The sequence below is a fragment of the Eleutherodactylus coqui genome, chromosome 5, assembly GCF_035609145.1.
Source record: "Eleutherodactylus coqui strain aEleCoq1 chromosome 5, aEleCoq1.hap1, whole genome shotgun sequence".
Classification (NCBI taxonomy): Eukaryota; Metazoa; Chordata; class Amphibia; order Anura; family Eleutherodactylidae; genus Eleutherodactylus; species Eleutherodactylus coqui.
In genome coordinates, this window is record NC_089841.1 from 98990409 (window position 1) to 99002986 (window position 12578).

Below are 12578 nucleotides of genomic sequence, written 5' to 3' on the forward strand. Positions count from 1 at the left end.
AAGGGTTTTTCTTGGACTGTGACATTGATGGCTTATTCTTAGGATAGATTGTCAATATCAGTTTGGTGGGTTCCAATTCCTGGTACTTCTACCAATCACCTGATTGTACATAATACTTATAATAGACATAGAAATTACTTACACCTTTGATATTTCCTAAACTTGTTTATGTAGAGTTCGTGCAAAACTTCTTGGGCTCTGGTGATAGACAAAACAGACCTGCGCCATAGCTAATTTACCTATAAAGTTTTTTACTGCGCTTTGTTTTAACTTGATCTGTTTTTGATAGCTTTTGCATCTTCATACCTGGTGAAAGAGGTTTTAGCACGGTCGCCAATCTAATTCCGAAAAAAATAAATTAGTTGCAAATCACTGGATGTGGAGATTTCAGACTAAACCTCACTAATTTGAAGCTAAATATTGACCAATTGCTATCAGAGCATCAGGCTCATCCCCCCCCATTTGTGTATTCATTAGGGCACCTACCCACTAGCGATATATTTTCTTGCGATGCGAGAGCGAGTGAAAACGCATGATCATGAAACCAATGATTTTCAATATTTTCATATTCATTTGCGATTTTTCACTGAAGCCTCGCAGCGTTAAGAAAAATCTGCGATATCGCTCATTGCAGCAGCGCTAGCCCCAGTGAAAACATAGGGAGTATATCTCAGACTTCTGCCACAGCTATGGCAGGGGATTCCTTCATCCCTGCTGTGGCAGAAGTCTGCGATGCTATCCGATTGCTTTCAATGGGGCCGGCACTGCTGCAGGCAACCCCCGCAGCAATGATTTTGAGGGAAGTTCTTGACAAATAAGCTCTTTCCTGAAAATCAGCACTAAGGTAGCTGTAAAAAAAAAATAATATTTACTCACCTAGAAGAGCAGTCCGGCTCTTCTCTCCGGCCCCATTCAATGACGGCTGAGCGCTGCCTTTAATTGCTCACAGCGCTCAGCCAATCAGAGGCAGCACTTTCTGGGGGTGGGGATTTTTCAATCCCTGGCCTCCAGAAGACAGAAGATGACTGCCGGGGCTGGAGAGAAGAGCCGAACTGCTCTTCTAGGTGAGTAAATGTTTTAATTTTTTAAAACTTTTTTTTACAGCTAGGACTGATTTTCAGGAAAGGGCTTATATTTCAAGCCCTTCCTTGAAAATCATCACTGCAGGGGTTGCTTGCAATCCATTGCTTTCAATGGGGCCGCAGCAGCGCCAGGCTCCATTGAAAGCAATGGGATAGCATTGCAGACTTCTGCCACAGCTGTGACAGTTGTGGCAGAGAATTCCTTCATCCCCGCGGGGATGAAGGAATTCCCTGCCATAGCTGTGACAGAAGTTTGCAATATACTCCTTATGCTTTTAATGGGGCTAGCGCTTCTGACGCCGGCCCCATTAAAAACAATGAGCAGATTTTTCTTATTGCTGCGAGGCTTCCGTAAAAAATCACGAATGAGGATGAAACCATTGAAAATCATTGGTTTCATAATTACGCATTTTCACTTGCTCTCGCATGGCAAGAAAACATATCGCTAGTGGTTAGGCCCCCTTATATGTAAGAATTTTACTAGGTTTTGATTTGTTTCATCCCAAATCCAAATACTTACTTGCATTTTGTGTCTTTTCAATAAAGATCTGAATAAAAATTGTACAGGTTTTTCTTTTTTTACTCTACAAAAAAACGTATCTAAGTGAGCAGCTCTGTGTCAGCTGTGAAAAACCCATTTGACTTTAATAAGTTAAGGAAAATTTAATATTAGGCTGGCAGGGGGTCTATGGAAAACAAAAATAATTGGCAAGTGGTCTATGGGGCAAATAAAATTTGTATGGAATGAATTTTCAGTTGCAGAATTTTCTGCAATGCATCTGCTGCTTTTGAATATTCCCTAATAAGCAATTTCTTATTAGTAGTATTGTTTTGAAACATATTTTGCCTTAATTTGTATTACCATCATTTTTTGTTATTTTATGTTATCATTTTCATTCTAATTTGTGATTTTTATTTTGTTTTTATTTTTTTCTCTCTCCCCCGCGTACTTTTATTATGTTTGTGCATTTTACGTATTTTATCCTTGCTCCACATTTATTAGTGCATAACCCTAGCTATACTAAGGAAGAGGCTCTATAGCTCAAAACATATTTTTTGTTGCTAGCTTTAGATTTTATCTGATAAATGGAGTTAAATTTTTAATTCTTGTCCAGTATGTTTTGGAGGATTTTGCCCTACACCATTGTTTTCCCTTTTTCATTCCACATCTTCCATGCCCAGTTTCAATAGGCATTAATCTCAATGGCAGCACCTTCGCACAAATTCACAGTCCTAATCTTTGACCCCTTACGGTTCGCTAGTGATATTTTCAGGTCATCAAACACTGCTGCAAGGTCGCTTTACCCTTTTTCCTTATTCTTCACTCCATATGCACAATTCCAGTGAAAAACAAACTGAAATCTTTTAGGGTGGAAAACTAAAACTAAAACTAAAATAATGCAGTTGCATAAGTGTAAACCCTCCTGTTATATTTGGGGATGGGGTTGTGTTCAGAATTAGCCAATCACATTTAAACTCATATTAAAGGAGATGTCTCGAGGAAGCAGTTAAATTTTTTTTTTGCCCAGTCCCCCCCATTAAGTACACATTACTAAGCCCCCCTGTAAATGACATTTCTAGCTGGTTCGTACTTACCGTTCCAGCGTTTCAGCAACTTATAAAAGTTTTCTCAAGATGGCCGCCGGCTCTTTCCCCGTCGCTCGCTGCAGCACGACGTGCGCGCTCCCGAGACGCCGCCAGCTGTGTCTCCATGGCAACCGGACGCATCGCAGCCGCCGACCAGACGCCCCGCAGCCGCCGACCAGACGCCCACCGCCAGGCAGCAGGTAAGGCGCTAGCCCCCGGCTCCCCAGCGCTAGACCCTCAGCCCAGGTGAAGGCCCCGGAGCCCAGCGCTAGTTCCCCCGGCCTAGCGGCAGCCCCCCCCGGCCTAGCGACACCCCCCCGGCCTAGCGGCAGCCCCCCCGGCCTAGCGACACCCCCCCAGCCTAGCGGCAGCCCCCCCCGGCCTAGCGGCAGCCCCCCCCGGCCTAGCGGCAGCCCCCCCCGGCCTAGCGACACCCCCCCGGCCTAGCGGCAGCCCCCCCCGGCCTAGCGACAGCCCCCCCCGGCCTAGCGACAGCCCCCCCGGCCTAGCGGCAGCCCCCCCCGGCCTAGCGCTAGTTCCCCCGGCGCAGCGCTAGTTCCCCCCCGACCCATCACTTACCTGGGAGGCTTCTCGGGGCTGCTGGGCTGGGCTTCTCCGCTGGGCAGCTCCAGTTTCTGCACCTTCCTCTAACAGAGGAAGGTGCAGAATGGCCGCTGCAGCGCGCTCCCGAGCAGTGACAGCTCGTCTGCGCATGCGCAGAAGAGCTGTAGCGGGGAGCACACTGAAGCGGCTCGTGCTGAATAGAGAAGACCGGACTGCGCAAGCGTGTCTAAAAAAGCAAGCTGCCGGCGAATTTAGACGGAACCATGGAGACGAGGACGCTAGCAATGGAGCAGGTAAGTGAATAACTTCTGTATGGCTCATATTTAATGCACGATGTATATTACAAAGTGCATTAATATGGCCATACGGAAGTGTATAACCCCACTTGGTTTCGCGAGACCACCCCTTTAAGTAACAGTCAGTACTCCGCTGCCATTATGTAAAGTGATTCTGATTTCCCCCATATAAAGTTCGACTCTTCTAGGAGGATTTTCCTGACATTTTTTTAGTGACATTTTTCAGCAAAAGCCATAAAGAGCTTACAACACATCAAAGGAATCTGATCGCTGAAAGGTGTCAGTCAGGAGAAGGGGAACAAGACATCTCCAAGACATTACATATACCATGGAACACAGTGCAGACGGTCATCAGGAAGTGGATTATGTTTGGCACAATAGTGACATTACCAAGAACTGGATGTCCCTCAAAAACTGATGAAAAACCAGAAGAAAATTGGTCTTCGAGGATGCCAAGAGCCTACAGCAACAAGGAGCTGCAGAAGTCTCTGGCAAGTACTGGTTCTGTGGTACATGTGACCACCATCTCCTGTATTCTTCATATGTCTGGGCTGTGGGATAGAATGGCAAGACGGAAGCCTTTTCTAACAAAGAAAAACATCCAAGCCCAACTATGTTTTGCCAAAACCTACATCAAGTCTTGTGAAAAGTATGTGGGAGAAGGTGTTATGGCCTGATGAGACCAAGGTGCAACTTTTTGGCCATAATTCCAAAAGGTATATCTGGTACAATGCTAACACTGTGCATCACCAAAAGAACACCATACCCACAGTGAAGATGGTGAAGGCAGCATTATGCTTTGGCCTGTTTTTCTGCTGCTGGACTGGGGCTTTAGTCAAGGTGGAGGAAATTATGAACAGTTCCAGATATCAGTCAATCTTGGCAAAAAACCTTTTAAGCCTCCGCTAACAAGAGAAATTTCACCTTTCAGGACGACGACCCAAAGCATACTTCCAAATTAACAAAAGAATGGCTTTGCCAAAAAAAGATCACATTTTGGAATGGCCCAGCCAGAGCCCAGACCTGAATCCCATTGAAAATCTGTGGGTTGACCTGAAGAGGGTGCTACATATGAGATGTCCTCGCAATCTGACAGTTTTGGAGGTCTTTTGCAAGGAAGAGTGAGAAAAGATTGCCAAGTCAAGATGTGCCATGCTGGTAGACAACATACCCGACAAAATGACTTCTATTATAAAGTAAAAGGGCACATCAACAAAGTATTAGCTTAATGATGAACATATCTATGCAACCACATTATTTTGTTTTTTAATTTTTCCACCCTATGATGGAAAAACCATAAACAAAGTGATTCATCTTTGTCAGATATTCTAACATGACAAAACCCTGGCAGTATGTAAGGATATCTGTTCAAATGGCTTTATATGAATGGTAAACTTGATGATGGCCATCTGTAATGTGCATTAGAAGCTTGTAGAGTTCTCCTAGCTTCACTTGCCATTCTGGCTGTTGAATAATTCAGCTTTACTTTTGCACCAATCCTTTTGAATGCCGCTGCCCTGGATGTAGATGTCTTCTGGGTCTCGAGGTCTAGTCCCTTAAATCTACATTAGTTTATCTTTTGGCCCTGAAATTATTGTATGATGAGCTGAGCTCTCACTAGTTACAGAATCATTGATGAAGATACATTTACATCCAAGTATTTTCTGTTGTGTTTCTTCAGCAGAACGATTTTTTTTGTCAGTGTAATCTTGCAACAATGTAAAATTTGAAAGAAAAGCAATGTTTTCGCTTTTTAAGAATCTGATTCCAGATGTTGTCATTTACGGTTTGACATAGGAAATTCCATACTGTAAAGTCTTTCTGTGGGTTTTCTAAAAACAAAAAAAGAGGGGGGACTGGAAAATGTTCTGTAACCAAAGCAGACTAGTTCTTGAACCTAAACTTGTTTTCCATTATCTGTTTTCTTTTTCTGTGCATGTAGGTTTCTACAAAATGGATTCGGAAAGCAGCAAGAACGTGATTCTGGGAGAAGAGAAATTTAAACACTTCTGCTTGGAATTTTTGAAACACTCTCAAGCTATTGGGGACGGCTGGGAGTGGAGAGATGTTCAGGTATCGTCAGTCCGAGTCTCTGCTACACATAATATAATATGATATGCTTGCTAGAACTCAGTGAAATAACTGTACAAAGAGAATTTAATTTTAATCTTGGAACATTTTTGTATAAGTGCTCAGTGGGTAACAGATTTTCTGAATAGGAGAGAGAGAGGAAGAGACAGAGAGGGAGAGAGAGAGAGAAAAAAAAGCAGCTCGGGACCCAGCGTCCCACATACAAAAATGCTCAAGTCTCCCATTGTAGTCAATGGGGTTCGTTACTCGAGTAGAGCTCTCGAATTTTACAAAAAGCTCGACTCAAATAACGCGGACCCGAGCATTTGGGTGCTCGCTCATCTCTAGTGGTTTCACATCTGCATTGAAACCTCCAGTTGGTGGTTCCATAGGGCTGGGTAATTTGGCCTAAAACTAAAATCTTTTTTTAAAATTTTTCTCGATGTTAATCTCTATTTTCTAAAATAATGCCAAGACAAGTTTTTTTTTATTACATAACGGAAACGCACGCACAACAGTTTCTTAAAGGGGTTGTTCTGCAAAAGGAAGTAATCCCCTATTGACAGGATGGGAATAGCTTGCTGATTGGGCAGGTTGGGCTACTGGTAATTCAAGTACCAGCTAAAAGCTCTCAACTTACTAATGCCAGCTTGGGTTGGAGGGACTCTGCTCGCTCCCCATGTTGCTGGCATTAAACACAATAAAGGGGTTGTCTGGTTATGAAGTCATATTTCAAAATTAGTGCCAAATGACTGAAGCAATGAAACAAAGGTGATCCAGCTGAAGTCAGGTTGATAGTAGCAGTCACCTGACTTTCACTGTCAACAGAGACTAGAGGAATCGCGGGGCTGCAGTGGTGGATCGCCAGGACTGAGGATGGGTAAGTACCCTGTATTGTTTTCACTCTTTTGGCACTAATCTTAGTAACCGGACAACCCCTTAATGCCGGCAACTGCCCTTCGAGAAGGACGGTGCTCCACTGTGGCATGGGGAGTGAGTGGCCGTAGGTTGGTATACTTTCACATGTGGGTGCTATTACTGGGCAGGGGATGATTTTCTAGAGAGCAGAATGGAGCTGGCACTAAGTACGTGTCTGCTGAAACTCATGATGAAAATCTGCTACGGTGGGGGTGGATCTAAAGTTGATTTTAAGATTCTGACATTAATGAGAATTGTAATGCATCGAGGTGCTAAGTTAATTCAATTAATCCCCCAGCCCTGTTGGCATTGCAATTTCTATATTTTACAGGGGTATTCCCATTTCTGCTAATCATGACCACAATCTTTGTATGCAAACAGCTGAGCAGGGCTGTGTTAGCCGTTTCCATAACTTCTGTACAGGTGAATGAGAATTCTGAATACAGCTTTGCTCATTATGCTGTTTCCTTGATATCATTCACTTCTATCATTATTTCGACTTAGTACAGTCTGCTAGGCTGTTCCTGTACGTCTCGCCACTGCATACAGAGCAGTATTGCCATCTCAGCCATGATTGGTGAGATGGGATTACCCATTTAGCAAATATAGAAGAATGCCACCATTTTAGTCTTTGCTGTGTGCCTCTTCACCCCTGGCTCATGTACAGTTATTTTCCTTCTAGTTAATTTGTCTGTTTTCTGCACTTATGGGTGACCCTAAAATGGCCTTTGGGTTTATGAGAGAGGTTTTTGGAGGTCGGCAGAGACTTTCCTGTTGGGAGATTGGCACATCTCCCATTTTTTAACAGTTTGTCTAATTCCACGTCTGCAAGCATTGCCATCTGCAGATTATGGGGTTTAATGCGGTAACGGTTTGCCTGAAGCATGACCCGATCTGTATAAAAGTTCTGGCTGCTGCTATAATCTACACAAAAAGCCAAAACCATAGTATAGAAACCTGCAGAAGATTTGTAGATGAGCATTTTCCTGACCTTTCACTTCAGCAGCACCTTCACACATAAGAGCTAACTCTCTAGCCATCACCTGCACCATCCCGCTCTCCGGCCTTTTCCAGCCATGCTATTAACAGGAGTGGAGCTAATATCAATTTAACGATTCGGATGAAAATCTAGAATCAGAAAATAAAAAGATGAGAAAAATTGAAAATGCTTCCCTATCTGGTTTTAATTAGTAAAAAAATATAGGTGATCCTTTTCCTTTAAGTATGTAACAATTAAAATGGGTTGAAATATAAAGTGAATTAATAGTGTATATAGTAGGTAGCATTACAATGCATGACAGTTGTCTTCTCAGAAGGCATCTTCCTCTATGACCTCCATAAGTTCTAATAGGGCATAGGGAAGGGGGTTGTCTTGAGTAATATATTGGCTCACAGACAGAGCCGTTTGTGTCTCCTTGTCTCTCCTCCCTTTACTAGCTGTCAGTATTTGGAGTGTTGTGCATTGACAGTGTTGTACCCTGGTGATGCTTGGCACTGAGATAGTGAACAAACCAACGCCACTATGTAATTGAGACCACAGACTGAGTTTCTCAGCTCCTGATTACTGATTCGCTAATTGCCCACTGGTGACACCAAACTAGAGGTCACCACGTCCGCCCAAGCAGCAACGCAGAGCTAGAAGAATCTCATCATTCTGCTGAGTGTGGATGGAAGAGAGGATGTTGTGTCCATTGCCATCTTGCTCAAACTTACATTGACATGTAGCTTTTCTCCAGCCAGCGCAACAGGTCCAAGCCCTTACTTTTTCTCTAGTTGTGGAAGTCCCCAGATTCCATCCCTTTAATCCAGCCCTGCCACCATGTAACCCAACTGGCCTTCCAGAATTTCTGCTGAAAGAACTAATCCCCATTCTGCCTCTGAGCACTGTTGCTGTTAATCCAACACTGGCTTGAGTCATTAGAAGCAGCAGCAGAGTTGTTGTGTTTTCTGCCTTTGTCTCCCTTAGGCTTCTATGGGCAGCAGCTGTAATCTGATCTCTCAGTATACAGATTGCTGTGTATGGATTGTATCAATGAATTGGATTGATCAGTGAAGGATAAGCCGAGAAAAAGTGATTTTCTGTAATAAGATATACAACAGGAAGGCCCTTTTGATTGGCACTCCTTACTGCCGTTTATATGTAGCAGAGGATCGGTAGTATAGAGATGAGCGGTCGTTAATACAATCATTGGTCTCCATACAGATAACATTTGTTGGCAGCATATCCCCTGTTTACACAGAGAGATGTGCTGCCAATGAGTGAGCATTTTTATGCCCACTTAAATTATCCAATCAGCTGGCAAACTGCGGTTTACTCATTTGTCAACGGGTGTGGGCATATTAAGACTGGTCGATGATCAGTTAAACGATTGTCCATAACGATCATTAGCCCACCTAAGAGGGCCTTTACAAAGTTTTTTACCTTCACTTGTACTATTGATTTATGGAAAAATGTATATGATAGTTACTGTTCAAGATGAATCCACATTATGGTGATCTACAACCATCCTAAGGTGTCAGCTAACTGCATTACTGTCCTCCATTTCTGTAAATTACTGATCTACTGTAAGATATTGTATATTTGCACATTATCCCATGTAAAGGCCCAGAGTTCAGAATCCCTGATGTAAACTATAGCCGAAATCTCTGCCAGCTTGTAGCTGATGTAGATTTCAGATTGTGGCTCATGGATATCCGGAGATGTGCCAAATGTATTAAAAGGCTTACTTCTCAATACATTTGGCGCATCTTACCGCAGTGGCACTTCTCGTAGACCAGCGAATGAAGCACTGGTCTTAGATAATTGTGCCCCTATGTTTTCTTGGAAATGCCACAGCATTTCAGAGCTAAAACATAGTTCACTGTAATGAGGGAGCCTGCCGGTATTTCATGCTACCCGTGGTTAGGGCAGCATGAATCTGCTGACAGGTTACCTTTAACAACCAGCTTTAATTTTCTGTTTGAATGAGCTTGTTTAACATGAGCGCCCAGCAACAACTACAGATTTTGTTTTTCGGCAATAAATTTTGGATGTGAACTTCTTTATTTTCCATCTCTCCATGGTTACATTTCTGAAAAGTCTACAATTTGTTACAAAGTGTTATTCACAATCCTTGTCATATAAACAGATTTGTGTTAAAGGAAAGTTTTAGCATTACTCTCATACACATCTATTATCAAAGCGCTGCAATTGCTAATTGAAGTGATGTGAGTAAAGCCGCTGACATTTATGCATCTGTAATATGGATGGGTGTCCCGGCCTGACCATGGGTCTCCTGATCTGAACTCTGAGCACCATCGGAATTTGGTTTGGGTCATGATACCCACAGTCAGTCCGGGACACCCATCCATATTATGGACGGACAAATGGGGCCGGAATACGCTTTAATGTCACTGGCGTAATAGGGGGAGAGCAGACATCAGGAAATGAAAGGAGTACTGTGTGTGAAGGTAAAGTTCTTTAGCTTGGATACAAGATGAGATACAGGCAAGCATGGAGGTTCTAGTACCCTGTGGTACCACCTCTAGTTTGGATGCAAGATGTGATACAGGTGGGCATGGAGGTCTAGTACACCGATAGGCTCCCTCTAGCTTGGATACAAGATGTGATACGGGTGGGCATGGAGACTCTAGTACCCTGTTGGGCTGCCTCTAGCTTTGATACAAGATGTGATACAGACGGCATGGAAGCTCTAGTACCCTGTTGTACCGCCCTTAGCTTGGATACAAGATGTGATACAGACGGCATGGAAGCTCTAGTACCCTGTTATACCGCCTCTAGCTTGGGTACAAGATGTGATACAGACAGCATGGAGGCTCTTGTACCCTGTTGTACTGCCTTTACCTTGGATGCAACATATGATACGGACGACATGGAGGCTCTAGTACCGTGTTGGGCCACATCTAACTTGGATACAAGATGTGATATGGGTGGGCATGGAGGCTCTAGTTCCCTGTTGTACCGCCTCTAGCTTGTATACAAGATATGATACGGGCAAGCATGGTATCCTGTGGGATATCAGAACACATTAGCTGTAACTGAGCCTTTAGATCATGCAAACTCAAAGGCTGTCAAAGTTGCCATCCCAGATGGTCCCATACATGTTCTATTAGAGACCCGGTGACACCCTTGTGTGTGCGGCCGACCATTATCCTGCTGGAAAATGCCTCTTGGAAGCCACCATAAGAGGAACTTATCTGGCTGCTGGATGTCCTGAATATATCGCTGAGCTGTCATTGTCCTTTGTACGACTATTAAGAATGACTGACTATCATATGTAATTGGTTCTTTTTCCCCACATGACCTTCATACCAGCAGTAGGGGCAGGATGCCACTCCACAGCAAAGGCAGGATTGAGGCACTGACCCCTAGATCTCCAGACACAAACACGTCTGTCATCAGTGCCCAAACTACACTTTAATTAATCACTGAAGACAACCCCGTTCCACTCCGTAGGAGTCCAGTTTCATCATTCAGCACAGCATTGCAAACGGAAGTGACAGTGGGTGGCTGTTAAAGGCAGAACACATATTGGGCACCATGAGACCAAATATCTTTCAGGCAAGCACCTGGAAATGGTTCTGACAGACCTAGAGGCCAAAAACGATGGTGCCACTTGAAGCTGCTCATGATCAGACTATTTACTGGTGGTCTATTGAGGGCATTCTGAGCACGGTCACCCTGTGAGTGCCTCATGCATCCACTGGTCTCAACACCTCCTAACTGTCTGGTCAGAAAGGCCCAGGTGGCAGGCAGTTTGTCGCTATGACCATCCAACTTCTTGCATTCCCATAATGCGCCCCCTTCCCAAGCTCTGTTAACTGGGTAAAATCTCTTCACTTGCGTCTTAAAGGCATATAATGGTCAACAAACTCTCCACAAGTCAAAAAAGGTCCTCCATACACAAATAGGCTCTGAGAGCTTTTTATAGACTAAGGGTTGAACCACTTTTAGGGCCTCAGGTTGCAAGACCGTTCATCTAATCACACCACAACTGTAGTCATTTGAATATCTGCCTAAGATGTAACTGCATGCTGAGTTTTGCAGCAAAACAACACCTCCTTCTAGGTGCTTGAGTTTTTTTTACAAGGCGTGTATAAATCAGCTGTGCGCAGGGTTTACATAATTATAATAATCTTTATTTGTATAGCGCCAACATATTCCACAGCGCTTACATAGATGGGGAAATACAGAGAGACAAAAGTACAAAAATTTCAGAACCACGGTTACATGTAATAATTTCTTGATGGAAACAATAGGGGTGAGGGTCCTGCTCCAACGCGCTTACATACTACAAGTAATGGGGTGATACAGAAGGTAAAGGGCTGGAGATGTGCCCGGTATAGGGAGGTGGAGAGTGAGGGATGCTATACCCAAAACAATAGGCAGACATTAAGCCGTGTGACGGCAGAATCGGTATGACTGCAGGGAGCAGTTGATGGTGGCTAGCAGGGATTGCAGTCAATAGGTCAGGGACAATGTTATTAGGCGGCATACAGAGGGATTTGGTTTAGGAGATTTGGTATGCCTCCCTGAAGACGTACGTTTTTAGAGCACGCCTGAAGTTTTGTGAGTCATGGATTGCCCGGATAGCCTTTGGTAGTGTGTTCTGGAGGACTGGTGCTGCTCTGGAGAAGTCTTGGAGGCGGGAATAAAAGGTTCCAATTAAAGGGGCAGTCAGTCTGGTTTCGTTAGCAGAGCGGAGAGCCCAGGCTGGGTGATGGATTGAGATGAGGGAGGCAATGTATGGCGGTGCTGCACTGTGGAGGGCTTTGTGGATGAAGGTAGTAAGTTTAAATTGAATTCTGTACTTAACAGGCAGCCAGTGCAGTGACTGGCACAGGGCAGAGGCGTCCGAGTAGCAGCTGGACAGGAAGATGTGCCTGGCTGCCGCATTAAGGATGGATTGAAGAGGGTAGAGTCTAGCTCGGGGGAGGTTGATCAGCAATGAGTTGCAATCATCGAGCCGAGAGTGGATGAGGGCAACAGTGAGCGTTTTTAGCATGTCCGCAGTGAGAAAAGAGACGATTCTTGAGATGTTCTTGAGGTTTAGCTGACATG

At 44.1% G+C, this 12578-nt stretch overlaps 1 protein-coding gene across 3 annotated transcripts in view; it reads left to right on the forward strand.

Annotated features, from left to right (window-relative positions):
- ATG10 (autophagy related 10) overlaps positions 1-12578 on the forward strand; it is a 131909-nt gene that overhangs the window by 18924 nt on the left and 100407 nt on the right. For all 3 annotated transcript variants that reach the window (XM_066602957.1, XM_066602955.1, XM_066602958.1), the window contains exon 2: positions 5472-5602. In XM_066602957.1, the coding sequence (XP_066459054.1) occupies positions 5472-5602 (131 nt within the window). The remainder of the gene's footprint in view (positions 1-5471; positions 5603-12578) is intronic.